Source organism: Pongo abelii, chromosome 20 (genome assembly GCF_028885655.2).
Source record: "Pongo abelii isolate AG06213 chromosome 20, NHGRI_mPonAbe1-v2.0_pri, whole genome shotgun sequence".
Classification (NCBI taxonomy): Eukaryota; Metazoa; Chordata; class Mammalia; order Primates; family Hominidae; genus Pongo; species Pongo abelii.
The window spans coordinates 863,685-891,073 of NC_072005.2; the positions used below are offsets into that span (position 1 = coordinate 863,685).

At 63.0% G+C, this 27,389-nt stretch overlaps 1 protein-coding gene across 3 annotated transcripts in view; it reads right to left on the bottom strand.

Moving 5' to 3' along the window:
- Positions 1–40: 40 nt before the first annotated feature.
- SBNO2 (strawberry notch homolog 2) overlaps positions 41–27,389 on the bottom strand; it is a 75,424-nt gene continuing 48,075 nt past the window's right edge. For 2 of the 3 annotated variants that reach the window (XM_063719818.1, XM_024237948.3), the window contains exons 5-32: positions 20,525–20,686; positions 16,424–16,504; positions 16,030–16,135; positions 15,425–15,576; positions 15,188–15,321; positions 14,999–15,089; positions 14,670–14,813; positions 12,463–12,580; positions 12,075–12,180; positions 11,570–11,723; positions 9,882–10,058; positions 9,409–9,506; positions 8,570–8,652; positions 6,769–6,960; positions 6,110–6,279; positions 5,392–5,523; positions 4,975–5,110; positions 4,784–4,896; positions 4,591–4,662; positions 4,117–4,225; positions 3,624–3,698; positions 3,350–3,493; positions 2,095–2,189; positions 1,918–2,010; positions 1,701–1,832; positions 1,544–1,620; positions 1,188–1,378; positions 41–1,113 (exon numbers count right to left, since the gene is read on the bottom strand). In XM_063719818.1, the coding sequence (XP_063575888.1) occupies positions 623–1,113; positions 1,188–1,378; positions 1,544–1,620; positions 1,701–1,832; positions 1,918–2,010; positions 2,095–2,189; positions 3,350–3,493; positions 3,624–3,698; positions 4,117–4,225; positions 4,591–4,662; positions 4,784–4,896; positions 4,975–5,110; positions 5,392–5,523; positions 6,110–6,279; positions 6,769–6,960; positions 8,570–8,652; positions 9,409–9,506; positions 9,882–10,058; positions 11,570–11,723; positions 12,075–12,180; positions 12,463–12,580; positions 14,670–14,813; positions 14,999–15,089; positions 15,188–15,321; positions 15,425–15,576; positions 16,030–16,135; positions 16,424–16,504; positions 20,525–20,686 (3,828 nt within the window). In that variant the 3' untranslated portion in view covers positions 41–622. Of the gene's footprint in view, positions 1,114–1,187; positions 1,379–1,543; positions 1,621–1,700; positions 1,833–1,917; positions 2,011–2,094; positions 2,190–3,349; positions 3,494–3,623; positions 3,699–4,116; positions 4,226–4,590; positions 4,663–4,783; positions 4,897–4,974; positions 5,111–5,391; positions 5,524–6,109; positions 6,280–6,768; positions 6,961–8,569; positions 8,653–9,408; positions 9,507–9,881; positions 10,059–11,569; positions 11,724–12,074; positions 12,181–12,462; positions 12,581–14,669; positions 14,814–14,998; positions 15,090–15,187; positions 15,322–15,424; positions 15,577–16,029; positions 16,136–16,423; positions 16,505–20,524; positions 20,687–25,236; positions 25,413–27,389 lie in introns of those variants that run through there. The other variant, XM_024237949.3, reaches the window with a different exon arrangement.

Here is a 27,389-nt window from a genome sequence, read left to right on the forward strand (position 1 = left end):
CTCCCTGTCCCACAGGCTGAGGAAGAGACTCCGTGGGAAGTAGGTAAAAGGCACATATATTTAAAAAAGTCCTTTACATATGTACATCAGAACTTGCTATAAATACATAGAAACCGCAGGCGCCACCCTGCCAGCTCTGCGGCCTGGGGCCTGGGAGAGGTGAGCGGGCAATAACTTAGGGGTCAGAGAAGGGCTGGGGGAGGGGGAATTGCATATATTAGCGGGGGTCTGCCCCACAGAGCCCCCGAGACGCGGGGGGGCCCTGAGCACCTGGGGTTTCCTGAGTTTCTAGCTCTTGGGACCACCCAGTTTCACGGATTTCAAGGGTTTGGGCCCACTGAGCCCTTGTGGGTGCCCAATCCCAGAGCAGCCACCCGGAGCCCCTTCCTACTTGGGAGGAGAGGCACAGAAAGAGCCCTGCCACGCCCCGGCCCCCAGCTGTCCTGAGTGGGCCCCGCCAGGGCTGACCAGGTGGGGGCCCGAGTTGGGTGCGGAAGGCACTGCGGCCGGGGCCTGGGGCTTCTCTGAGCTGTGGTCAGGGGACCTTGGCCCTGCTCCCCACCGCTGCTCCTAGGGGAAAAACGGTCCCTGTGTCTAGGGGCATGTTTCGCCTAAAGGCGTGTCAGAGAGGAGCCTGCGCGCCGGGGAAGGGTGGGCTAAACTGGATCACGCTCTGCCGCTCGGGACCACCGCCCACCGCGCCCCCCGCCCCCGCGCCCGCGCCCTCCCCCAGCGCGCCCTCGGAGGGCGGCCCCGCGTGCAGCGAGCGCAGCATGTCCTCCAGCACCTCCTTGAAGTTGATGTCGCAGCCCTGGTGCGCGAGGGCCGCAGGGTCGGCCTGGGCGTCGGGGGTGCCCAGCGGCACGACGCCGGGGCCGGCATCCAGGGACAGTGGCGCTGGGAAGGAGAAGTGCGGGGGCGGCGGGAAGGCCTCGGCCGGGGGGCTGTAGGTGAGGTCCAGCACCTCTCCGGGGCGGCAAGGCAGCGCCAGCGGGCGCGGGGCGGGAGGGGCGGGGCAGCCCAGGGCGCGCGCCTGCCTGCGCTTCACGTCCGCATCCATCAGCCGCAGCTCCTGTAGCACGCGGCGCACGCAGCCCTCGGGGATCTTGATGCCTGCGGGCAAAGCGGCGGGGTCAGGGCCGGGGCTGGGGGCTCGGGCCTTCCCGGGGCGCCCGCCGCCCACTCACCCACTTGCTTCTTCCTGTCCTTGGTCTTCAGCCGCACGATCTGTAGGTAGCTGCTGCTGCTGACGTCGGCCATGACGGCGGCGATGCGGCCCCACACGCGCAGCAGCGCGCCGCACAGCATGTAGTGGTGCCGCAGCCGCAGCCCCTGCAGGCAGTCCTTACCCTCCTGCGCCAGCCGGCAGTGCCGGTTCCTGCGGACGAGACGGGTCATCTCGGCTGAGGCGGGTCCCAGGCGCCCGCAGGCTCCCCAGGTGCCCTGAGATCTCCCGCCTCCTCTCAGGGTCTCGGGAGCCCCTGATCCCCGCCTGGGTCGTCGCCATCTGCCGGTTTCCCCCTGGTCCCCGGCCCGCCCTCACCAGGCGCTGTGGCTGCAGTGCGTCAGCGACAAGGCGTAGCCACTCTCCCAGGGCTCCTTGGCCTCCTCCGCGGTGACCTGGGGACACAGGGCCGCATGAGCCTCGGCGGGGCCAGGGCCGGCAGCCCAAGGGAAAGCTGCGCCCGGCGGCCGCCTACCCGGTGGAACTTGCGGCGGAGACTCTCCAGGGCCTCCAGCTGGCTCTGCCGGCCGATGTTGGGCTTGTACACCGTGAAGAGCTGGCCGCGGTTCTGCTCCGCCAGCAGGCAGCTAGGCTTGTTACCGCGGACCTGCGGAGGGGGGCGTTGAGGCCGCCGCGCCCAGGTCCGCCCCCCGTGGGCCCTCCTCTGGGGTGGTAACCCCGCCCGACCCCACCTTGTAGGAGAGGTAGAAGCCGTCATAGGGGCCCGTCAGCTCCAGCGACTTGGCAAAGGCGTCCTCCCACTTCAGGCCGCGGTCCACGCTGATCTGCCACGGCACGGGGTGGGGGTGTGTGAGTGTGGTGGGGGCGGGGTGGGCAGAGTGTGAGGGGCTGTGGGGCTTCCTGCTGACCTTGTAGAAGACCACCTGCCCGTCCTGCGGGTGCCCGGGAGCCAGGAACACCTGCTGGCTCTCCTCGTAGATCTCCTCGATGCCGGGAGCAAGGTCTAGGGGGGCGGGTGGAGAGTGAGTGGTGTCCGGGCCTGGGACTGCGGGCTGGGGCCAGGGTCAGTCCCGTAGCCGGGGCGCACCCTAGATACGACCCCCCACGAGAGCACAGGAGAGGGTGTCCTGGAGCCTGGCCTGACCTGGCCCAGCATGGGGATGGTGCATATGGGCCCCAGCCTGGCAACCGCTCAGGTCCTAGGTTACCCCAAGCAGGCTGTGGGGGATCGTGGGAGCCTAGGGGCCGCTCAGGTCCTAGGTAACCCCAAGCAGGCTGTGGGGGATCGTGGGAGCCTGGGTGCCGCTCAGGTCCTAGGTAACCCCAAGCAGGCTGTGGGGGATCATGGGAGCCTAGGGGCCGCTCAGGTCCTAGGTAACCCCAAGCAGGCTGGGGGGGATCGTGGGAGCCTGGGGGCCGCTCAGGTCCTAGGTAACCCCAAGCAGGCTGTGGGGGATCGTGGGAGCCTGAGTGCCGCTCAGGTCCTAGGTAACCCCAAGCAGGCTGTGGGGGATCGTGGGAGCCTGGGGGCCGCTCAGGTCCTAGGTAACCCCAAGCAGGCTGTGGGGGATCGTGGGAGCCTGAGTGCCGCTCAGGTCCTAGGTAACCCCGAGCAGGCTGTGGGGGATCGTGGGAGCCTGGGGGCCGCTCAGGTCCTATGTGACCCCGAGCAGGCTGTGAGGGGATTGTGGGAGCCTGGGGGCTGCTCAGGTGCTGGGTGACCCCAAGCAGGCTGTGGGGGATCGTGGGAGCCTGGTGGGCTGTGGCACTGTTCATGAGTGAAGTAGCCGTGGCCCTGCCCTGACCCTCATCTGGACACAGGGAAGTGGTCTTGATGGACAGGGCTGGCCCCATGAGGCTGGAAGCACAGGCTCGCTGGCCTTTGGTTCACAACAACGTAGCAGGTGCCCCGTGAAGCCTGGGGATGAGCATGGTGGGCAGCGTGCACTGGCCTGAGCACCTTCCACAGATGTGCACGGTGATCGCACGAGCCCTGTGCCTGCGCCCGCCCAGGCCCACCCAGTACCCTCGCTCACCCAGGATGCATGGCGCTCCCACGAGCCCCTCGCCCACCTAGGCCCTCCCCGTGCTCACCCACAATGCACGGTGCTCCCATGAGCCCCATGCCCGCACCCACCCACACCCCCCGGCACCCGCGCTCACCCAGGATGCCCATGTCGTATTTGCCCTCCCGCTTATCCATCTCGATGAGGTGGTCAAAGGTGTCTGAGAAGTACTGGAACAGGGCGTTCTGCTTGTGCACCTCCAGCCCCAGGATGCGGTTCAGGAACTTGGTGATGGAACAGTCTGGCAGGGGAGGGAGCCAAGCCTCAGGCTGCGCTGGGAATCCCCCTCCCTGCTTTGCTCCCCACCCGCGGCCAAGGTTGCATGAGATGAGAGACGGGAGCACCTCTGGGCCTGGGTGTGGGGCACTCACCCTTCTCCACGTCCAGGCAGCCATTCCGGGACTCCCGGCCGCCAATGCCCACAGACAGCAGGCCGTGCTTCATGTCTGTGGGGAGAGGGGCCTCACATGCTGGTCTTCTCACCCCTGCCCCTCCCGCGAGGCCCCTAGCTCCTTTTCCAGAGACCAACAGCTCCCTGGGGGGCTGAGGAGCAGCTGCAGCCTAGGGTCGGGGCCGGGGCCGGGGCCAGGAGCGGAGCCTTTTGCCTGACTTACAGGAGTGAGAACAGTATATTCTTGGGGAGTAAACCCAAACCCCAGGCCCCTCAGCTGGCCTGGAAACCCACCCGGCAGCCGCTGGGGGCCGCCTTGGCTCCCTTTGCCTTCACAGCTTCCTCTGTGCGTGTGTGGGGAGGGGTCATTCAACACACAACCGGCCTACGAAGCCTGCTGCCTCAGCTGCTCTGGAGCCCGGTGCTCTGCAACCCCTGCCCCTCCCAGGAAGACCCCCACCAGCCCAACTTACCCCGGAAGAAGGTGGGGACCCCTCCAGGGTATCCCTGGGGCACAGGCACTTTGTTCTCAGTCTGGCTCAGGATGGTGGTGAGGACACAGTGCAGGGCCCGGGTGCCATACTAGGGGGAGAAGGTGAGTCTCGGAGGAGACCCAGGGACGAGGCTGGCCTCCCCAGAACCCCACCCTCCCCTAGGCCCCTGGACCCTGCCCTCCCCTAGACCCCCAGACCCCACCTCCCCCAGCTCTCGGCCACCTCCTCCCCCGGGGGTCCTAGACTGGGCCCTCCCCCAGACCCCTGGATGCCGCCTCCCTGAGCCCCTAGCCGCCCCTTCTCCCCTGGGGGGTCCTAGACCCAGCCCTCCTCCAGACCCCTGAGCCCCACGTCCCCCAGCCCCCATCTACCCCCTCCCCCAGGCTCTTAGATCCGGCCCTCCCTAGACCTCTGACCCTGCCCCGCCCCCCCGCCCTGCCTTCCCTACAGTACCTTGTTCTCAAAGTTGTACTTGCTGAGGTCACGGGACTCCGTGGCGCGGCGGTCTCCATGGGTCAGGGCCCCCTGCCAGGGGTGGGGAGGCCATCAGTTGGTCACCTGGGGTCTGGCCTCTAGCACCCCACAAAGCTTTGGAGAGCCTTCCTGGGCCTGTCCCTGGTTCTCAGCCCCGCCCCCACCTGCTCACCAGACTCTCCAGGCGCTTGGCCACGATGGAGGCGAACCGGCGCTCCCCGGCCAGCTCCGAGATGAGGAAGACATACTCTGGCGCTGAGACCTGGTTGGACCGGTGGGTGCGGCCTGGGGGCAGAGCTGCTCTCAGGGCCCGGCCAGGCGGGGGCGGGGCCGAGACCACGTTGGGGGCGGGGCCGGACTCACCGAACTGCTGGATGGCGCGGTCGGCGCTCCACGGCAGCTCCAAGGTCATGTGCACGCGGCGCCGCTGGTTCTGGACGCGGCGGTCGGCTTGGAGGGAGACACCTGAGCTGGAGGCCTCCGAGATGATGGCCACGAGCTGGGGGGACAGAAGGGGCCGGGACGCGGTTGGTGCAAGGCCCGCCCCAGCGCTGCCGCCGCCTCCTCACCCGCTCGGCCCCCGCTCCAGGTCACCAGGACGTCCCGGGGCAGCGAGAGGCCTGCGCGGCGCGGACACCACCCGTCACACGGCCACTCGCGCCCGCACCTGGCACACACACACTCGCAGAAGTGCGTGGGTCCGCAGTCCCCGGGGACCCTTGGGCCCCTCTGTGCCTCTTGGGTCCCATGGGCCGCGCCCAGTGCACTGCAGCCCCGCACCTTCTCGCCGCTCATGAAGCGCTGCTTCTCCCTGAGGTTCACGTGGTCGATGGACAGACCCTGCTCTGCCCGCGACTCGAAGGCCACCGTCCCGTCAGGCCTGGACACCACGCGGCCTTTCCTGCCGGTCATCTGCAGCCGAGACAGGGACAAAACCGGCCGTCAGTGTTGTGGCCTCGCAGGAGTCTGGCCACCCGTGTCTCAGCTTCCCTATGTCCTACAGTGGTCATGGGCTCCCAGCTGTGGACGGGAGGTGGGGGTGCTGGGAGAGGGAGAGTGGGACTGTTGGACCCAGGCGATGTGTGCCCGTCCAAGGCCTGGTATTATCAGCCAGCCGGCGCCACGGAATGAAAAAGTGAAGCTGGGCGGGGGCAGGGAGTAGGAGGCCGCAGAGCCAGGCCCAGGGGCTTGAGTCCTGGCCCCGGGCACCCCAGGGGTGCATTCAGGCAGTGATCTAAGCAGAGGCCTGTGCAGGCCAGGCTGGGGGATCTGGGGCTTAGAGGGATGGGGGAGGCAGTCCACAGGAGGTCGTGGCCTCCCGGGCTGAACTGGACAGGACGCTGCTGCCCCAGGGCTCCCCGAATGCCCCCTCCTCGCAGGGCCGCGGTGATGCAGAGTGACCAGCAGGGGCCACCAGAGCTGCGTAGAGCCTGCGTGAGGCCCCGCCCACTGCCCATGCCCCGCCTACCACATACTCAGGCTGCTACGTCCCACCCACCTCGGCCACCCGCTGGGGGCCGCCCAGCTGGTCGATGAGCTCGTCCAGGGTGTTGACTGGCAGCTCCCGGCCCAGCCGCCGCACTTTGTCCAGCAGATCCTGCTTCAGCCGCTCCACCCGCTCCAGGACTCCCGGGCCATGCGGGTCTCTCTGTGGGAGGCACAGGGGTCCTAGGGAGGACGTGGAGGGTCAGGGCAGGACACGTTGGCTGCCTTCTAGGGCCCACCTAACTCAAGGCTGGCCCCTGGAAGGTGAGGACAAGGGCCCCGGGGCAACCCTGAGGGACGGCAGGGTGGCGGGGAAGCCCAGCACCGTGGCCCAGGACTGCTTTTCTGCACTTGTCTCCCTGAGACCAGCTGGGGCGAGACTAAGCCTCCTGTCAGGGACCAAACACTGCGACCTCACTGCCTCCACGGGGGTAGGGACTGCCCAGCCCCGAGCCCCAGCTCTGCCTCTGACCAGTGGTATAACCCCTGACCTCCCCTCTCTGGGCCTCAGTTTCCCCCATCTGTAAAGTGGGCACCATAACAGCAGCTGGGCTCAGGTGGGCTGGACTGAGGGCTACAACCTGGGGCAGGTGGTGACCGCCAGGAGGCCGGGGGAGCCTCGGGCTGGAATCCTGACCCACAGGTGGCTGGCCAGCCTGGGCGAGCCCTCACCCCGGTCGTCACTGGGGAGCCCGATGGCATCAATGATGACAACGTCGTCATCCACCAGGGACTCAGGGGAGGAGTTGAAGTCGCTGTCCAGGCCGGGGTCCGACTCTGTGCTGCTGTCGTCACTGATGCGGATGACGCCCGCTGCCTCGCACGCCAGCCGGGGGGCTTTGGCCCCGCGTCCCCGAGGTCGCCCTGCAGGGAAGGACAGAATCACCGAGGGCCAGACCACAGCAGGGTGGAGGAGCAGGTGGAGGAGATGCAGCAGGACAGAGCAAGGCCAGTGGTCCGAGCTGGGGAGGTCCATCCGAGAAACCCCTGCCTCTGGGCAAGCAGCTCAGCTGTTCTCCGGGGACGCCCTCTCGGGAACCCTGTGCCCTGTGGCCAGGAGGATACGGTGTAAGGGGGCAATATTTTATTTTATTTTATTTATTTAATTTTATTTTGAAACGGAGTCTTACTCTGTCACCAGGCTGGAGTGCAGTGGCATCTCACTGCACTCTCTGCCTCCTGGGTTCAAGTGATTCTCCTACCTTAGCCTCCTGAGTAGCTGGGATTACAGGCGTGCACCACCACGCCTGGCTAATTTTTTGTATTTTAGTAGAGACGGGGTTTCACCATGTTGGCCAGGATGGTGTCAATCTCCTGACCTTGTGATCCACCTGCCTCAGCCTCCCAAAGTGCTGGGATTATAGGCGTGAGCCACTACGCCTGGCTTATTTATTTATTTTTGAGATGGAGTTTCACTCTGTTGCCCAGGCTGGAGTGCAGTGGTGCGATCTCAGCTCACTGCAACCTCCAACTCCCAGGTTCAAGCAATTCTCCTGCCTCAGCCTCCTGAGTATCTGGGATTACAAGCATGCACCACCATACCTGGCTAATTTTTCTATTTTTAGTAGAGATGGAGTTTCACCATGTTGGCCAGGCTGGTCTCAAACTCCTGGCCTCAGGTGATTTGCCCGCCTCAGCCTCCCAAAGTGCTGGGATTACAACAGGCGTGACCCACTGCGCCTGGCCAATATTTTATTTTTATTAATTTTTTTGAGACAAGAGTTTTTCTCTGTCACCCAAGTTGGAGTGCAGTGGTGTGATCTCGGCTCACTGCAATCTCCACCTCTCAGGTTCAAGCGATTCCCCTGCCTCAGCCTCCCAAGTAGCTCGGATTATAGGCGTGCACCACCACGCCCAGCTAATTTTTGTATTTTTAGTAGAGACAGGGTCTCACCATGTTGGCCAGGCTGGTCTTAAACTCCTGACCTCAGGTGATCCACCTGCCTCGGCCTCCCAAAGTGCTGGGATTACAGGCGTGAGGCACCCAGCGAAGGAGACAATATTAATAAACCCACATCCGACGTCCTTTTAGGCCTGGCCAGTATGGTGGATACGCGGGGTGCCTGGGGAGGCCATACACCAGACTTCGACAGGCAGCTCTGGGCTTCCCTGTGACAGAAGCCTGGGAGTTATCAATGGGCTCCCCAAGGGACCGTGGAGACCCTGAAAATGGAAGGTGGGAGGGGTCTCGCTCAGCACCCGCGTCTGTGTCCCGCCCCCCGGGTCTCGCTCGGTACCCGCGTCTGTGTCCTTCAGGCTGTCCATTGCTTCCTCTTCCCTGAGCGTTCCATGGCAGGGTCCACGCAAGACCTGCCACTGGCAGCAGAGCCTTGAGCCTGCCTGGCACGGACAGGACCTGCATTTGACTGAGTGGACTGGGGAGTGGGGGAAGCAGGGAACGACCGGCCGGCCCCCGGTGGGGGGAGAAAGCAGAGGGGCAGGGGTGGGTGGGGCCATGGGGGGCAGGGCTTACGTTTCCGCTTGCTGCCCGCTCCTCTGTCCCGCTTTCTCTTGGTGGACGGAAAGTGCTTCTGAATTAGCGACAGGAACACGCCTCTGAAAGTGAGATGCGGAGTTTATTCTCACACGAGGAACTAAGGCCAGGCGGGGTTGCTCTCCAAGAGCTGGACACACCCCTGGGTCCCTGTGGGGGTCCCGGACAGGGCCGGGCCTGGGCAGAGGGTCTCCTGTGTGGAGTGGGCTGGGGAGGACTGGGGGCTGCCTGTGAGCTTTCCTCTGGCCTCCTGGTGTCACAGGGCCACCTCGGCCCACCAGGCTTCCCCTGCTCTGAGGAATGTGGCCGGATATGATGACGGCTCCCAGGACAGGGGCAGGGGGTAGGGTGAGGGAGTAGCTGGGGGCTCCCCGCCAAGGGATACCAGGCACTGGGGAGCTCCGACCCCCAGGCAATGGGGGGATCTAGGGGGGCTGCTGTGACCCTCCCGGGGCATTCTCAACCAACAGGGGAGAGAGGGGAGAGGCTGGGGCTTCGGAGAGCTGGGAGGGCCAGCCCCTAAAATCCACAGCAGCCTTGTTAAAACGGCATGGATGCAGGAAGCCTCCTTCTGAGACCCCTGGAGACCATGTCCCAAACCTTCCAGGCCCACCATGTCTGGGGTCCACCTCCAAGCCTCTGCTTTAGACCTGGAGCAGAGGTGAAGGCCTCTGTGGCCGAGGCTGGGGTCCCAGCAAAGCCCACCCCAGCGCCTCCTGCTGGTGGGGCCGAGGGCAAGGTGATGCCACAGGTGGCCACAAAGAGGGGCGGCCATGAGCGCAGGAAGCCCACAGTCCCGTCTCCACCGTGACACTTACTCAGCGGCTGAGACGAAGCAGTTGAGGTGCCCGTCGTTCTCTCCCAGCACCTCCCGTGTGCGCGCCTCGCCCGTGGACTGCAGCCCGATGACCACGCACTGTGGGACGGCAGAGGACTGTGAGCCACCAGCCCTGCTGTGGGGCCTCCGTGGGGCCAGAACCTGCCAGGCCTGGGGTGACGGCCACATCCCTCACTCTGCTCCTGTGCTCGCCTCCCCACAACACGCACTGCAGGGTGCGGGTCTGCTGGCTGCCTGTCTCGGGATGGTGAGCTGCCCACTGTGTGGTCACACTCCGGTGTTCTGACACCCTGGCTGGCTCCGATGGGAAGACGGACATCTGGGCATCTCTCGCCCACCAGGGTGCAGCCCCCGCCCACGTCTGGGGAGGAGCCAGGAAGGACCCGGAAGAAGAGCAGCCTCTGCCCCTGCAGGCCCAGCCGCCCTCAGCCCTTGAAGGCTGCAGCCGCTCACCTTGTCTCGCGCCAGCTCCTCTCGGGCCAGCTCCACCAGCCGGCGCACCTTGGCGGCAATGCACAGATACTTGAAGAAGCGCTGGTGTGCCGACCAGAACTGGCCCCACAGGGACTTGCGCGACTCCAGGCCGATCCAGTCGGCCGCCTGCTGGAACACGTTCAGGGCCTCGGCCCACTGCAATGACACGTGACACGGCGCCCCTGAGCTGTGGCTCCCGGCTCCCGACACGGGCCCCGGCCCACCTGTCACCAGCGCTGGGCAAGGCATCCCCACGCCGGGTGGAATTTAGGGCAGGATGGGGGCGCTGGGGGTGTGCACTGTAAGAGGCACTGCCTCTACCTGTACGGTAAAAACCTGAAAAACTAAAACACTCGTGGTGGGGAAGCCGTGCTGCAAACGGCACAGACTCCGCGCCTGCGGCAAACAAGCTCAGCTCCTTCCAAGAACACAGGGTGCTCGAAGTCACGCCTCTCTTGCTTTCAACCAGGGTCTCACCCAGGTGTGATCCTGTCCAGGGGACACTGGGCATGTCTGGGGCCAGCTGTGGTGGTCGGGTTTGGGGGCTGGTCCCGGCATGGACTGGGTGGGCTGGGTTAGGGTGGCTGGGACTCTGGCCAGGGATGCTGCTCCACACCCCAAAGTGCTCAGGATGGCCCCACCCCAGACAGCAACCCGGCCCTGGGGGTTACGGGAGATGCTGGCTGTGTCACCTAAAGAAACCAGTGAAGAGGCTGGGTGTGGTGGCTCACACCTATAATCACAGCACTTTGGGAGGCTGAGGCAGTTAGGTCACCTGAGGTCAGGAGTTCCAGACAAACCAGCCTGACCAACATGGAGAAACCCTGTCTCTACTAAAAATATAAAATTAGCCGGGCTGGTGGCACATGCCTGTAATCCCAGCTACATGGGAGGCTGACGCAGAAGAATTGCTTGAACCCGGTAGGCGGAGGTTGCGGTGAGCCAAGATCATGCCATTGCACTCCAGCCTGGGCAACAAGAGTGGAAATCCCATCTCAGAAAAAAAAAACCATGGAACATACAGGGCTGTTGGGTTTGAGGGGGAGAAAACAGGACCTGTCCAAATATGGAGGGAACGACCAAGCCATGTGGCCCACAGCAACATGGATGCTGAACATGGCTACCAACTACCAGCCGTGGGCCAGGACCTGGGGGCAAAGGGCTTGGGCACCACGGGAAGGGGGGCGGTGGTTTGGTCCCATTCCTCGTTATCATACCCACGTAAAAACCCCAGTGATGGCCAGGCACGTGGCTCACACCTGTAATCCCAGCACTTTGGGAGGCTGAGGCGGGCGGATCACTTGCGGTCAGGAGTTTGAGACCAGCCTGGCCAACATGGTGAAACACTGTTCTCTACCAAAAAATACACAAAATTAGCCGGGTGTGGAGGCGGGCACCTGTAGTTCCAGCTACTCGAGAGGCTGAGGGGGGAGAATCGCTTCAACCCAGGAGGCAGAGGTTGCAGTGAACTGAGATCGCACAACCGCACTCCAGCCCAGGTGACAGCGCGAGACTGTGTCTCAAAAAAAACAAAAACAAAAACAAAACCCCAGGGCAGGACAGGGTGGGCCGTCACCTGATGACGCCTGCGGTATCTTCAAGGCCACGGGGGAGCAATTTCACCTGGGAAACACACAGGGGTCCCCGGGTCAGGCGCCCAGGCTCACCAGCAGGGCCGCGCGGTTGTAGACGCGCTCGAAGGCTGGGGCCAGCGGGATCTCCTCGATGCGGAAGGTGACGCCAGAGAAGCTGAGCTGGCGTGCGATGTACATGCCGCTGACCTTCATGTCCATGGCCACGATCTCCATGGCGCCAACACCCCTGCGGACGGACACAGCACCCGTGAGCACAGCCAGAGCCCACAGGGATGAAGCCCCTCAGAGCGTGAGGCAGAGCCAGTCGCAGAGACAGCAGGGTCAGCAGGAGCAGAGCCCTGGTGGCCACAGACACAGTTGGCAGCTGAGCCTGGCGGGGATGGGGCAGGAAGGGCTGCGGAGGGGCTGGCTTCCCTGGGAGGGCTGGGCAGCCCGAGGCAGTGAAACGAGCGACGCACATTCGGCACCTCTGGGTGCCAGGGAAGCACACGTGGCAGCGCCAGGCCTTGGGCTGATGGGCCTGAGGCCTCTTCCCCACCCCCCGCCGCCCCTCCACGTGGGCAGGAAGGGCACTCACCTCTTCTCGATGGCGTGCAGGAACTCCTCAAAGTTCCGGAAGGGTGTGCCCTCGCCCCAGATACCCAAGCGGCTCATGTAGATCATGTTTCGAGGCTCAGAGGCACCTGTGGGGGGAAGCTGCCGTCAGCTCCCCAACCCAGGAGGGCCTGGAGGCCGGGTCAGGGGATGACTAAATTGGGACCGCCCGATGAGGGGCCCCGAGGGGTTGGAACCAGGGGCCTGAGGAGAGCCAGTGTGGCCTTGGGACAGGCGCAGAGGTGCCCCAGTGTCCGAGGAGGAGCAGGGTGCAGACGGAGGCTGAGCACGCGTGTGGGACACCCCTTCACGGGGACAGCCAGGCAAAGACGCTGCTGCGGGGGGTTCACGTGGGATCCGCACTGCCCCACCTGTGGCGCTGGCATAGACGACACGGGCCAGGGGCAGCTTGTTCTGCAGGTCTAGCACGGCCTTGCCCATCTTGGTGGAGCCAGCATTCTTGGCTTTGTGACACTCGTCGAACACGATCTGAGGCACGCGTGGATTAAGGAGTGTTCTGAAGGACGGGGGCGACCCCAGGAGCCCAGGTCCTGACCACCCGAGACCCCACCTTCCTGGTGGGGGGCAAACACCCATGCGACTGAGAACTCCACAAGGGAAGCCCAGGTCGGAGTGGCAGCCGGCTACCACGGGGGGTGGGCGGGCAGGCGGCCCCTACACGACCATTATATCGGTGTGGGCTCGGATGGCTCCTCCCAGACTCTAAACAACACACACCGAGGATGGGGCCTCCAGCGAGGAAGGGTGGGCTCCCTAAACCATGGTATCGCAGGACGTTGCCATCGGAGGAGGGTACCTGGAACCTGTTTTCTTTTTTGTTTTTTTGAGACAGGGTCTTGCTCTGTCACCCAGGCTGGAGTGCAGTGACACAATGTCAGCTCACTGCAACCTCTGCCTCTCGGGTTCAAGTGATTCTCCTGCTTCAGCCTCCCAAGTAGCTGGGACTACAGGTGTGTGCCACCACCACAGCCGGCTAATTTTTGTAGTTTTGGTAGAGACGGGGTTGGCCGTTTGGTTGGCCAGACAGTCTCAAACTCCTGACCTCAAGTGATCTGCCTGCCTCAGCCTCCCAAAGTGCTGGGATTACAGGTGTGAGCCACCGTGCCTGGCCCTAATTCTTTTTTGAGATGAAGTCTCGCTCTGTCACTAGGCTGGAACGCAGTGGCGCAATCTCAGCTCACTGCAACCTCCGACTCCCTGGTTCAAGCGATTCTCCTGCCTCAGCCTCCTGAGTAGCTGGGATTACAAGTGTGCGCCACCACGCCCGGGTAATTTTTGTATTTTCAGTAGAGATGGGGTTTCACCATATTGGCCAAGATGGTCTGGAACTCTTAATTTTTTTTTAGATGAGACACAGTCTCGCTTTGTTGCCCAGGCTGGAGTGCAGTGGTGCAATCTCGGCTCACTGCCACCTCTGCCTCCCGGGTTCAAGCGATTCTCCTGTCTCAGCCTCCCGGGTAGCTGGGATTACAGGTGCCTACCACCACGCCCAGCTAATTTTTGTATTTTTAGTAGAGACATGGTTTCACCATGTTGTCCAGGTGGTCTCGAACTCCTGACCTTGTGATTCACCTGCCTCAGCCTCCCAAAGTGCTGGGATTACAAGCGTGAGCCACTGCACCCGGCCACGTTCTTAATATTTTAGGACGAAAGCAAGCAAGTTCCAGGAAAGCAGTCTGAGGAAGGAAAACTGGGAGAATACAAATTAAACGGCCGGCCCTGCCGCCACGTAGCAGCTCAGTGAGGTATAATCTCAGGGTTATCACTATTTCGTAGATTGTTGCACATAGACTGTTCAGCCGGGTGTGAAGACACCAGCAGTCTCCCGTTCTGTTTCTGGCCAGTCTGAATGTTCTGTGTCTCGGCGTTAACTGAACAGCAAAGCCACGGCCATGTCCTGTGCATGAAGTGGATGCTGCAGGCCAACGTCCCTCCCTTATCTGAGCCTGTGCTCCCAACACCCCAACACCCAAGGTGGACCCTGCAGGGCCGAGCACCAGGGCTGAGCCTGGCCAAGGGGGTGCCCTGCCATGCCTTTGCTGCTAACTGTCCTGGGTCTCCTGTGGGGGAGCCCCTCCGAACCACAGCCTGCCGATGGGAGCCCTGGGATGCTGGGGAGTGAACTGTGCCCACCACACTGTCAGCTGGGGTTGGCACCTTCCTGCCTTGGGGAGCAGCTCAGTGGCCACCCTCTGCCCAAGGCATCGTGGCAAACATCATGACCACATCTATGGTCACTCATCCCACTTACTAGAACCAAGAAACCAAGCCAGAGCCCTGTGGTGAATGATGATGGCCACTTGTGTGGTACCCACAGGGCCAGCCTCCCAGGACCAGAAAAGTCTTCTATCCGGAGTCCTAAACCCTGAGCAAAGCTGGGGGCTGGGTGGCCGCATCCAGGGTAGTGAGCTCCAGTGGCCTCCAGCCCTTCCCCAGCCCCATCCCTCCCCTCCCTCCTCTCTCCTGACTCCCACCCTTCCTCTCCCACTCCTCCACCCTCCCTTTCCCTCCGACCCCCTATCCAGCCCTCCCCTCCCGACTGCCCCCAGCAGGATACGACGCCCTCGAAGGCCTCCCCACACCAGTCCAGGATCTGCCGGAGGCGAGTGCGATGCTGGCCACCGGCCTGGCTCTCCCCAATCAGGGCGGAGTAGGTGGCGAAGAGGACGCCCTCTGAGGTAGTGGTGTCACCGTACTTGATCTGGGGACGCACGGAACAGGTGTGGGATGGGGCCCCGGCTCAGCAGGCTCTGGACCTGGGTCTCCCTATCTGTAGCAGTGCTGGGCAGAGCCTGCTCTGGCTGCCGGCCCACCCAGCTGAGCAGCCCCCGCTTTGCAGGGCACGGTCCCCACCTTGCCCCGTACTTTGCCAAGCATAGCCCCTACCTTGCTGAGCGCGTGCACCGCGATGCCCGTGGCTTCGATGTCCCGCAGGTCGCGCTCCGCGTCGTACTTGAGGTCGTTGGAGACACTGAACCTGCGGGGTGGGGGCGTCAGGGGCGCCCACGCTTCCCCCTCGCCCCTGCTTCTGCCCCCCCCCCCCGCCACCACCCCCTGCCCCAGGCAGGGCCTCACCACAATGCTTTCTTTCGGCCACGCAGGTGGTTCTCCAGGATGACTCCGGCCACTGTCCGGCCTTTGCCCACGCCGGCCCCGTCGCCGATGAGAAAGCCCGCGCGCTGCCCGCTGGGGAGCAGGACCTCGTGTTGCTGTGGCCAGAGAGCAGGCGTCAGGGCCTGGGGGTGCCGGCCCCGGCCCCTCCCCAGGGCCCTCGCGGACACGGGCTGGGCTGGGGTGGGGACATGCGGTCACCTGGCAGGCGTAGGTGATGGCCTCTAGCTGCAGGGCAGACAGGGCCCCGCTGTCCGAGGGCAGGGCCAGGGTGTAGGTGATGTCTGGGGGCGGGACGCTGGACAGTGTGCTGGTCTCCACCACGCGGTCTGGGTGCTGCTTCCCAATCTTGGCTGGAGAGGCAAGGACAGAGGGCAAGGTAAAGGGTATGGCCAAGTGGTGACCAGAGCCGGTTATGGCCCGCTGGGCGGGTCTGGGGCGTGGCCAGAGCTGGCAGTTTTAGGGCGTGGCCAGGAATGCCTGGGTGGAGGAGTGGTCAGGGCTGGCTGGGTTGGGGGCGTGGCCACGGCCTGCTGGGTTGGTTGGGGGCGTGGCCAGCGACTTGCAGGAGGGGAAATGCATAAAAATCTTCCCAGTGCCTCTGAGGTTCCTTTTCACTTCTCCCCCCTGCGAACCCCGGTTTTGTATAAGCCTGGATTGTAGAACCTGTCCCCAGGGCTCTCCGGCCCTCCCTGAAGCTTCACATTCCCCCTGTGGAGCTGTGCGGGCGGTGGTCACCTGCAGGATCTCGGTCCCACAAAAGGGTCTGAACCTGTCCCAGAGCTGGGTGCAGCCAGGCCACTCACACTTGGACGGCACGTAGTCGGCGTAGGTCTCTGTGTGCCCTAGCTCCTCCGCCTCCTCCTCCTCAGCCTCGTCCTCCTCCTCTGGCTGGCTCTGCACACTCTGCTCCTGTGTGCGTGGTGGGAGCTCAGTGGAGACTGCAAGCCTGAGTGGCCGTGGGCACTGGGCTCCCGCAGGGGCAGGGGCCAGGCTGACCATGGGCAGCTGAGTGACCCAGGGGTGGGAAATGGCTCTGTCTGCCCTCCCCCAGGGCCTCCGTCTCCTCAGCTGTAAAATGGGCACTCCCAGCTTCTAGGCCAGCCACGCGCTCCCCACAATGGAGATTCCTGTGCTGAGCCCTCTCCTTAGGTCCCATGAGAGGGCAGGGGAGGGAGCTCTTGGCTGGGCCCAGCTCACCTGGTAGCTGACGAGAAGTGGGGTGCTGTGGGAGGGCAGAAAGTCCTCGAAGCCTGCAAACGGCCTGCTGAGCTGGAACAGCTGGAAGGGGAGCAGGATGTTGGCCCGGGCCGGAGGGGACAGGTCACAGCTGGTGGGCCCTCGCAGCCTGGCCACCAGAGGGAGGCTCCCCACTGCCCCATCCTCGCTCCCCATCCTCGCTCCCCAGGGCCCTGGGTCTTGCTCTCCTGCTGTTCTCAGGGTGACCCTGGTGCCTCCCAAGCCTCCCCAGTGGGCACCTCCCTGGGGCCTAAGGTTCGCTCCTCCTGGCCAGCACCTGGCTGCCTTCTCACTGATGCCTGGTGTGCCTGCCTGGAGTGCCTGGGAGGAAGGTGTCCGGCTAGTTCTGACAGACAACACAGCATGGTCCCGCGGGAGCTGCTGGGAAGGCTGTGGACAGGGGTCTGACAGGAGTGACCCACTGTGTGCCAGCCCCATGCAGTGCAGGAGGCCCTCGGGGGCCTGGGAGACAAGGGGTTGGGAGCTCCCTCTCGAGGGGGAAGAGGAGACAGAGGCAGTGGGGGCGGGCGGGCGTGGGCCTTGTCCCTCACCCGATAGCTCCCAGCACACAGGGTGGGTGGCCCAGGGCAGCCCTGCACTCGCCAAGGACCCCCGTGGGTGCAGTCCCCAAGGCCCCTTGAGGGCAGCAGCTCCTCTGTGAGGGATGGGGCGAGGACGCTTGCCACTGTAGTGACCAGAGGACACGTCCCATTGCGGCCCCACCCGGGGGAGAAGGACTGCCCGGAGCCCCATGCAGATTCACCGGGGTGGGCAGTGGCACTGTCCTCAGGGAGCTGACCCCAGGCCTGGGCAGCCAGGTGTGCCAGGCCTCTGGATGAGTCTGTGGCCCACCCGGGAGTCTCTGAACTGACTGGGCGTGTAAAGCCTGTGAACGGGTGGGTCAGGGGGGTGGTGTGGCCCGTCATGCCCGCTGTCCAGACGCCAACACTGAGACAGGGTGGACCCCGGGACGGATGGCTGGGGGATGGCAGGGTCCAAACTAAGGTCTGTGTGATTCTGGAATATACCCACCCTTAAAAAGCAAAAATCCTAACGGTAATACGAACCATAAAAAATGTAAGCATGGGCAGGGTGCAGTGGCTCATGCCTGTAAATCCCAGCACTTTGGGGGGCCGAGGCCTCCCAGAGTGGGGGTCAGGATTTTGAGACCAGCCTGGCCAACATGCTGAAACCCCATCTCTACTAAAGATACAAAAAAAAAAAAAAAATAGCCAAGTGTGGTGGCGGGCGCCTGTAATCCCAACTAATCAGGAGGCTGAGGCAGGAGAATCGCTTAAACCCAGGAGGCAGAGGTTGCAGTGAGCTGAGATCACGCCACTGCACTCCAGCCTGGGTGACAGGGCGAGACTCCATCTCAGAAAAAAAAAAAAAAAAAAAAGTGAGCGTGGGCCGGGCACGGTGGCTCACGCCTGTAATCCCAGCACTTTGGGGGGCCGAGACGGGTGGATCACCTGAGGTTGGGCGTTCAAGACCAGCCTGACCAACATGGAGAAACCCCGTCTCTACTAAAAATACAAAATTAGCCAGGCATGGTGGTGCATGCCTGTAATCTCAGCTACTAGGGAGGCTGAGGAGGCAGGAGAATAGCTTGAACCTGGGAGGTGGAGGTTGCAGTGAGCTGAGATCGCACCATTGCCCTCCAGCCTGGGCAACAAGAGCGAGAGACTCTGTCTTAAAAAAAAAAAAAAAAGTGAGTGTGAAGAATTGGAAAGGAGAGAATCCCGGCCGGGTACGTGGCTCAGGCCTGTAATCCCAGCACTGTGGGAGGCAGAGGCAGAACGGGCGAGATCTTTTGAGGCCAGGGTTCCAGACCAGCCTGGGCAACATGATAAAACCCTGTCTCTACAAAAAATACAAAAATTAGCCAGGCGTGGTGCCGTGTGCCTGTGGTCCCAGCTACTCGGGAGGCTGAGGCAGGAGGATTGCTTTAGCCCAGAAGGTCGAGGCTGAAATGGGCTGAGATTGCACCACCACACTCCAGCCTGGGCGACAGAGTGAGATCCTGTCTCAAAATCAATAAATAAATAAGAGCACCTCTTCTAGACCCGGTCCCCCACTTGAACCCCAACGTCCTGAGACGGGTGAGGTTTCCGCCCAAGCCTGCCTGAGCCCGGGCCAGGTTCTCAGCAGTGTGTGGGAACCACAGGGATAGTGATGCTAATGAACTGACTTCCACAGCCTCTGCGTTTTCTGACACTAGGAACACTCCTGAAGGTTTTTACAGAAAGTGGAAGCGTGGCACAGGAAGGTTAGAAACCTGTACTCAGTTGCCCTCTCCTTTTTTTTTTTAAATTAACAAAACACAAAAAAACAGATGCCACACGGGTTCCTGGAAGGCTGAGTCACCATTCCCGGTGGGGCTGGCGGGCATTGGGTTTCAGATGCCCTCGTGCCGTCCACAGCAGGCTGGTCAGGCCCTGGCTTCTTTCCTCACGCCCTGCTGAGGACCTGGGAGCTAGCCGGGAAGGCACAGGCCCTGGGCTGGGTGAAGTGCTCCGCTGGGCCCTTGTGCCAGAGGGACCAAGCCTGAGCCGCCCACCGTGGCTGCGGGGTGCCCTGATGCTTCCTGAGCTGCCCACTGTGGCTGCGGGGTGCCCTGATGTTTCCTGAGCTGCCCACCGTGGCTGCGGGGTGCCCTGATGCTTCCTGAGCTGCCCACCGTGGCTGCGGGGTGCCCTGATGCTTCCTGAGCTGCCCACCGTGGCTGCGGGGTGCCCTGATGCTTCCTGAGCTGCCCACCGTGGCTGCGGGGTGCCCTGATGCTTCCTGAGCTGCCCACCGTGGCTGCGGGGTGCCCTGATGCTTCCTGAGCTGCCCACCGTGGCTGCGGGGTGCCCTGATGCTTCCTGAGCTGCCCACCGTGGCTGCGGGGTGCCCTGATGCTTCCTGAGCTGCCCACCGTGGCTGCGGGGTGCCCTGATGCTTCCTGAGCTGCCCACCGTGGCTGCGGGGTGCCCTGATGCTTCCTGAGCTGCCCACCGTGGCTGCGGGGTGCCCTGACGCTTCCTGAGCTGCCCACCGTGGCTGTGGGGTGCCCTGATGCTTCCTGCCTGGGCTCCCAAGCTCGTGAGTTCTGCTGCCCGGGTTGCATCCTTCCTGAGGGCCCGGGAGAGCGGCCTATGGGTGTGAGCCCACCAGTGTGCCGGGAGCGTAGGGAGGCTGGCATGGGCCCTCACCAGAAGGCGCTCAGCCCCAGACACATGTCCAACGTCCGCTCCCAAAGTCTAGAAGCTTCTCTCCTGGACAGGTCCGGATAGGGGAAGGGACTCCCCAGGCCTGGCTCCTGGCTATGCCTCCCTCACCAGACACCTCCACTGCATGGCAATGTGGCACGGCTAGAGGCTAGGTCCAAAGAACCTGAGGGCCCTGCTGCCCTACAACCCCTGCTCTAGGCCTGGCCCACCCAGGTCCTTCAGGAGCTTCTTGGAGGCAAACCCCAGCCCCGCAGCCCCCAAGGACAATGTCCAACTCCCCACCCTGGGACAGGATTCTGCCAACCTTGCCCTCTCAGCTCCCCCCGGCGGGGACACGGCCACTTCTGACCCAGGGCACCATGGGACTGGATGCCACCACAGGTTCTGTTCCTTTGCCTGGACAGCCACGTTGCCTGGGCCCGCTGGGCGCTGCCTCTCCACGGGGCCCTCCCTGACCACGCTTCTCTGTCCCATCACCTTCCTGTGCTTCTCTAGACCAGGGACTCCCCGGGTGCGGTGGACATGGGGCAGGGTCCCTCTCGGGTGGGGCCATACTGGGCACTGCAGGGTGCTGGGCAGCGTCCTGGCCCCCCCCAACTTCATGCCAGGAGCACCGCCTGGATGTGGTAGCCACAGATGTCCTGGAGATCGCCTTCTCCTATTCAGGACACAAGAGGACCCTCACCTAACCACCTCATCCATGGCCACAGACGGCGCCGACAGTGACAGGCACAGCCATCGGCACGCAGACTGGGGGAGACTGAGACCTCACTGGACCGTGTGGGTCCTGGGCTGGGGAGGCCACGCTGGTGGGTCGGGGCTGGCTGGGGGTGTCGGGCGCACTGACCTTATCGTGGGTGGAGGGAGCAGGGTTATCATCCCAGATGGTGGACACCTGGTTGAGGCTGTCGGCTGGCAGGAAGTCGGGCGTGTCCACGATGTCTGACAGGGAGTCCACGGACGAGGAGAAGATGGAGATGTTGGAGAAGTCCTCAAAATAGGAGGAGTCCTGGAAGACAAGGCCAGGCCCGGTGAGGGGGGGACGGGAGACACCACGGCCCCTCCACACACTGGAGCACGTGGGGACGGGAGACACCACGGCCCTCCACGCACTGCAGCACGTGGGGATGGGAGACACCACGGCCCTCCACGCACTGGAGCACGTGGGGACGGGAGACACCACGGCCCTCCACGCACTGGAGCACGTGGGGATGGGAGACACCACGGCCCTCCCGGGTTCAAGCAATTCTCCTGCCTCATCCTCCCAAGTAGCTGGGATTACAGGTGCGCGCCACCATGCCCGGCTAATTTTTTTGTATTTTTACTAGAGACGGGGTTTCACCATGTTGGCCAGCCTGGTTTTGAACTCCTGACCTTAAGTGATCCGCCTGCTTCGGCCTCCCAAAGTGCTGGGATTACAGGCGTGAGCCACCACGTGGCAGAGCCAGAGAGTGAGACTCCGTCTCAAAAAAGAAAAAAATAAACAAGCAATGGGTGAGAAACACCAGCCCTCAGGGCCACGCAGGACGGTGTCTGACTTCTGCGGCACCTGAAGGGCAGCGATGCTACAGGAACTCTGAGCAGCTCGGGTCTGGGGTGAGCCTGGTGCCTTGCCCTGTGCCAGGTGGGGGGACAGCCACGCCCAGAGGTGGGGCTCGCCATGGGGATCACACACACACACACACACACACACACACACACACACACACACACACACACAGCCCACCCAGTGGAGGAGATGCATGTACATCATTTCTTTTTTATTTTGAGAAGGATTCTTGCACTGTTGCCTGGGCTGGAGTGCAGTGGTGTGATCTCCTCTCACTGCAACCTCTGCCTCCCAGGTTCAAGCGATTTTCCTGCCTCAGCCTCCCAAGTAGCTGGGATTACAGGCGCATGCCACCACGCCCAGCTAATTTTTGTATTTTTAGTAGAGACGGGGTTTCACCACGTTGGCCACGCTGGTCTCGAACTCCTGACCTCAGGTGATCCACCCACCTCGGCCTCCCAAAGTGCTGGGATTACAGGCGTGAACCATCGTGCTCGGCCTAATTTTGTATTTTTAGTAGAGACGGAGTTTCTCCATATTGGTCAGGCTGGTTTCGAACTCCTGGTCTCAGGTGATCCGTCCACCTTGGCCTACCAAAGTGCTGGGATTACAGGAGTGAGCCACCATGCCTGGCCACATGTGATGTCTCACGCCTGTAATCCCAGCACTTGGAGGCCAAGGTGGAAGATTGCCTGAGTCCAGCAGTTCAAGATTCGCCTGGACAATATGGCGAAACCCCATTTCTACTACAAATACAAAAATTAGCTGGGTGTGGTGGTGCATGCCCATAGTCCCAGCTACTCGGGGGGCTGAGGCGGGAGGATCACCTGAGTCCAGAGAGGTCAAGGCTGCAGTGAGCTGTTACTGCACAACTACATTCCAGCCTGGGTGACAGAACAAGACTCTGTCTCAAAAAAAAAAAAAAAAAAAAAAAAGACTGGGCATGGTAGCTCACGCCTGTAATCCCAGCACTTTGAGAAGCCAAGGTGGGCAGATCACCTGAGGTCAGGAGTTCAAGACCAGCCTGACCAATATGGTAAAACCCCGTCTTTACTAAAACCACAAAAATTAGCTGGGCATGGTGGTGTGTGCCTGTAATCCTAGCTACTTGGGAGGCTGAGGCAGGAGAATTGCTTGAACTCAGGAGGCAGAGGTTGCAGCGGGCTGAGATGCCATTGCACTCCAGCCTGGGTGACACAGGAAGACTCCGTCTCAAGAAAAACAAAGAAAAAAACCATGCATGTCAAGGGGGCGCTGTTTCTCCCTGGAAGCTGTGGGTTCTGTCCCCCTCACCTTGCTCAGCTTTGCCCACTGCCCACCCTGTCAGACCCAAGCACCTGGGCACTGATCACTAGGGACTTTCAGGAACCTGCTCCCAAACAAACAGAGACCCCCAGGACAGAGGTGTCCATGCTGCTCACCTGAGGCCCAGAGCCAGGTAGGGTGCAGCCCCCCACCCCAGGAGGGTAGGAGCAGCCCACCTCCCAGAGCCTCTGGAGGCCTCAATCGGCAGGGTTGGGGAGCATTCGCCCCACTGAGGCACACAAGGGCCCTCCGGACATTGCCCACCCAGGCTGCAGAGGGCCTGGTCACGCTGACCTGTGGCCCGGACCCTCCGTGGAAGCATTTCCCGGGCAAGGTCAGGGGCTCCTGAGTTGATCAAGGCCCCAGCCAGGAGCGGGGGGTGAGTTGCTATCGGGCCCAGAACCACCCAGGCCTTGGTGGTGCAGGGAGCACAGGCAGAGCGGAGGAGAACTCCCCAAACCCAAATGCGTGGGTCACATGGCGAGTCCTTCCCCGGAGCTCAGCGTGGACAGAGGGAAGGGACCTCAGGCAGAGACACCTGCCCCACGCCCTCACCAGGTGCCCTCAGCCCAAGAAGACAGGACATCAGGGTCCTCCTGCCCAAGGTCCTCCTCCCAAAACTCCTGCCCCAGTCTGAGGAAACACCAGCCCAACTACTCCAGGGCATCCACACCACCCGACCAGCCCCAGGACCGCCCAGTGCATCTGAAACACGGGCCTCTGAGAAACCGTCACAGCCCAGAGGAGCCTGAGGAGATGCCTAAACACCACGTGGGGTCCTGGGCAGGAAAGGACATGGGGGAAACTGAGGCAACCCAAGCAAAGCGTGGGCCTCAGGAGTTAACGGTGGCGTATGGATGTTGGTTCATCAGCCGTGACAGCCACAGACGGGAGACAGAAGAGCAGGGAGCCCGGAAGTGGGGGTGCGGGGACTCTGCACTGTCCCTGCAGATTTTCTGTCATTCTAAAACAGTTTGAAAAGTTAAAGTCAAGTCAGGCGGGGGGGCTCACGTCTGCTACTCAGGAGGCTGAGGCAGGAGGATCGCTTGAGCCCAGGTGGTCGAGGCAGCAGTGAGCTATAATTGCACCACTGCACGCCAGCCTGGGAGACAGAGCGAGACCCTATCTCAGAAAAAAAGTTAAAGTCAAGCAGGGCGTAGTGGCTCACGCCTGTAATCCTAGCGTTTTAGAGCCAAGGTGAAAGGATCGCTTGAGCCCAGGAGTTCAAGACCAGCCTGGGCAACACAGCAAGACTCCATGTCTACAGAAAGTTTAAAAATCAGCTGGGCATGGCAGCATGTGTCTGTAGTCTCAGCTACTCAGGAGGCTGAGGTGGGAGGATTGCTTGAACCCAGTCGGTGGAGGTTGCAGGGAGCCGAGATCGTGCCACTGCACACCAGCCTGGGTGACAGAGCAAGTCCCTGTCACAAAAACAAATAAATAAAAGTGAAAGTCTAATAATGAGGGAGTGCTTGCAGCTTTCAGGCTCCAAGAACGCAGGCTTGAGGCCCTGCCCTGCTCCCTGTCCGGTCCTTCCCAGCACAGGACACCCCGCCAGGTGCATGAGACCTTGAAGCCTTCACCTCTAGCAGGTGCCCTCAGCGATTAGGGACAGAGGGAGACAGGGTTCCCAGGGCTGGCCCTGTTTACGTGTGGGAAGCTGAACGGAGCCAGGCCAGCTCCCCCCACAGTGGCTCCGTCCTCTGCCCACATCTGCATTTGACTCCTAGCAGCCACAAGCTCACCTCAGAGACAGCCTAAGTCCCACCCACGCCTGTGTGTCCCTCTACAGCCCCTCCAGGCCGGTCCAGGCTCCTGCATCCTTCACCACATGCCCCACCCACCCTCCAGCCTCAGCTCAGCGGACGTGGTGCCTCCCCGGGGAACCGGGCCCTTCTGTAGTCTCCAGTGAGGACAAGCACCAAGGCCCCTCAGGGGTGACACTTGCACCCCTCCCCGCCAGCCCCCAGTTCTGGGGCCCCAGGGAGGACCGGGCCTGCCCGCTGTGGTTCTTGTCTCTGTAGCATTTCAGGAGCCCTGGGCTGAGGCGGGGAGCTGGCAGGACCTAGTTCTGCCCCCTTCAAAAGCAGCAGACACAGCTCCTCCTGCCCCTGGGCAGCCAACTCCAGATCTGACTCCAGAACTGACTCCAGACCTGATGTGCTGCCGCTGCCCTGTGCTCCAGCACCCCTGGGGAGCCACAGGGATTTGCCCGCCTGCGCCACCAGAGCCAGCCCTGATCAGGCCCACCCAGCCTCCGCTCCCTACGAGAGCTCCATAAGACACCCAGAGCCCCTCCACCTGAGGCTTCTCCAGAGGAAAGCCACAGCTCTGGGTCCTACCCCAGGGGCAAAAGGAGGGGGACACAGCCCTCCCAACAGCCACTGCCAGTGTCACTGAGGGCCCCCGTCCAGGCGGGGCTGAGCCCGACCCCCCACTCCGCTCGCCTCCCCCAGCCTACGCACAGGGCGCCGCTCCCAGCCCGAAGTCTTAAATCTCTGCCTCGGAACCTTCCGGCAGATTCCCTCTCACTGCCAGAAGAGACGGACGGGGCGGGGTGGGAATTTTTTTAGAGCCTGGCGGCCTCGCACTCTAGGATGAGATGCCGGCTGCTCCGGCAGGTGGCCCGGCCATCCTGAATGGGGGTCCCACCTCCCAGACCCCTGCCCCCGAGGGCCTCGCCCGCCCCGGGAAGGGAGTGTTACCTTGTTCAGAGCCTCGAACTGCAGCCAGAACTGCAGCTGGGACATGGTCCCGGCGCTCGGGGGGCCAGGGGTCCCCCTGGAAGCGCTGCCCGGGAGCGGCTCCCTCATGACCGCGGCAGCAGCCCCAGCATTGGGTCGGCCGGGGCGGACGGGGGCGGCTCTCCGCCCGGCTGTATTTGCATGTCGGTTTAGTCACCGCCGCCGGCGCCTACTTCCTCTAAGGCCGGGACTGACTTTCAGGAAATGATGCCGGCCCCGTAAGTCAGGGCAATTACTGGCAGCGCGCGAGGAGAATTACTGTACGGGGCGGATCTGCCACAGGCGCTGTCAACAGGCACCCCCACCCGTGCCCGGCCGCAGGACCAGCCCCCTTTGGGGCACCCGGGGGACATGCACAGTGCCCAGGTGGGCATGGGCCTCGGTATCCGCAGATTGCAGGGAGCTGGGTTCCGTTCCACGGGGACCAGCTGCTGTTCCTGGTGCCCCCAAACCACAGGCAAGGAAACTGAGGCCAGGACGGCCTCCCTTCACCCAGCACCCCACCCATGCCGAGCGCACCTCAGGCCTTGCTGCACCCCCCTGGGGCTCTCCCCACCACACCTCTGCAGGCTGAGGTCCCTGAGAAGCCCCTGCCGCCGAAGCAAAGTCCCCTCCCTGCTCTTTCCCTGCTGTCCGTGCCCAGGGGTTCAGCGGGGGCCCTGTGGCCTCCCCTGACCTGGGGCTGGCGGAGGGAGAGCTGAGCCTGGGCCCCTCCTCTCCAGGCTCTGGCCAGACCCGGCCTCAGCCCCCTTGGCACAGCAGCGCAGGAACAAGTGGTAGCGTCCTGGGAAAAGAACGTTCTTGCTTTGGTAGAAAACCAAGTGTCAATGATGCACTTGCTGGGGCAACCCCGGGCCGCGAACCCGCCGGCGGCCACACTCTTGCCCGCACTGCGGGAACCTGGCGCATCACAGGGGCCCAGACACCGCGGGGCAGACACCTGATGGGACCGCACACCGAGCCACAGGCGGTCATTCTCGGTGTCCTTGGAGGAGAATGGGTGGGGTGGGAGGGCGGCCGGGCGTGGAGAAGACGGGCCCCATCTGCCTGTACTCAGCGACTGACGCGGCAGAGGCTGCATTTCCCACGAGACCGCGGCCGAGACCGCGCAGGTGGCCACAGCTCCTCCTCTGTGAGGGGAGGAAGGGCCCGGCCCTGTGGCCAGGGGCCCTGGGAAAGAAGGAAACCGCCCTGAGAGGCCAGGGGAGCCCGTGGCTGGGCCGGAGGGGTGGGGACAGTTCTGGGCTTGTAGGACCCCCGCCAGGGCTCTGAGGGGAGAGTGGGAGCAGGGGGCCCTCAAACCCTGTGCGCTCCGCTCCCTCGGGCTCACCCTGTTCTAGACCCTGAGGCCCTGTGCCAGCCCCACTGGGGCCCCGCGACCAGGCACCGCAGCAGCGGAGGCTGGTGCAGACCGTCGCCCACACCCCTTGCCACGACCCATCACCTCCTGGAAGCTGGGCGACAACACGGTCTGTGCGGCTGGGGCGAGGGGCCCGCCTGCCAGGCACCCCGCCCGCCAATGGAAAACAACCAATGGGGAAGAAACCCACGGAGCCGCTCAACCCAGCAGCCAATCACAGCCACCGCTCAACCAAGCAGCCAATCACAGCCACCGCTCAACCCAGCAGCCAATCACAGCCACCGCTCAACCCAGCAGCCAATCACAGCCACTCCCAGAGACCGCTCCACACCAGCTCCACGCAAAAAACCCACAACCACAAGTGCTGCTGAGGATGCGGGGCAGCCGCCTGGGAACCACCCTGCAGCTCCTCAAAGAGGCGAATGGGGAGTAACAGTTAACCCAGCAGCTGCACTCCCAGGTGCCATCAGGATGACCCACAGCTCACGAAAGCCTGAACCCACAGCTCACGAGTGGACCCACAGCTCACAGGACCCACAGCTCAAGCCGTGGACTCACAGCTCATAGGCGCCTGGACCCACAGCTCACAGGTGGAACCATAGCTCATGGGTGGACCCACAGCCCACAGGACCCACAGCTCACGGGTGGACTCACAGCTCACAGGACCCACAGCTCACGAGTGGACCCACAGCTCACAGGTGGACCCACAGCTCACAGGTGAACCCACAGCTCACAAGTGGACCCACAGCCCACA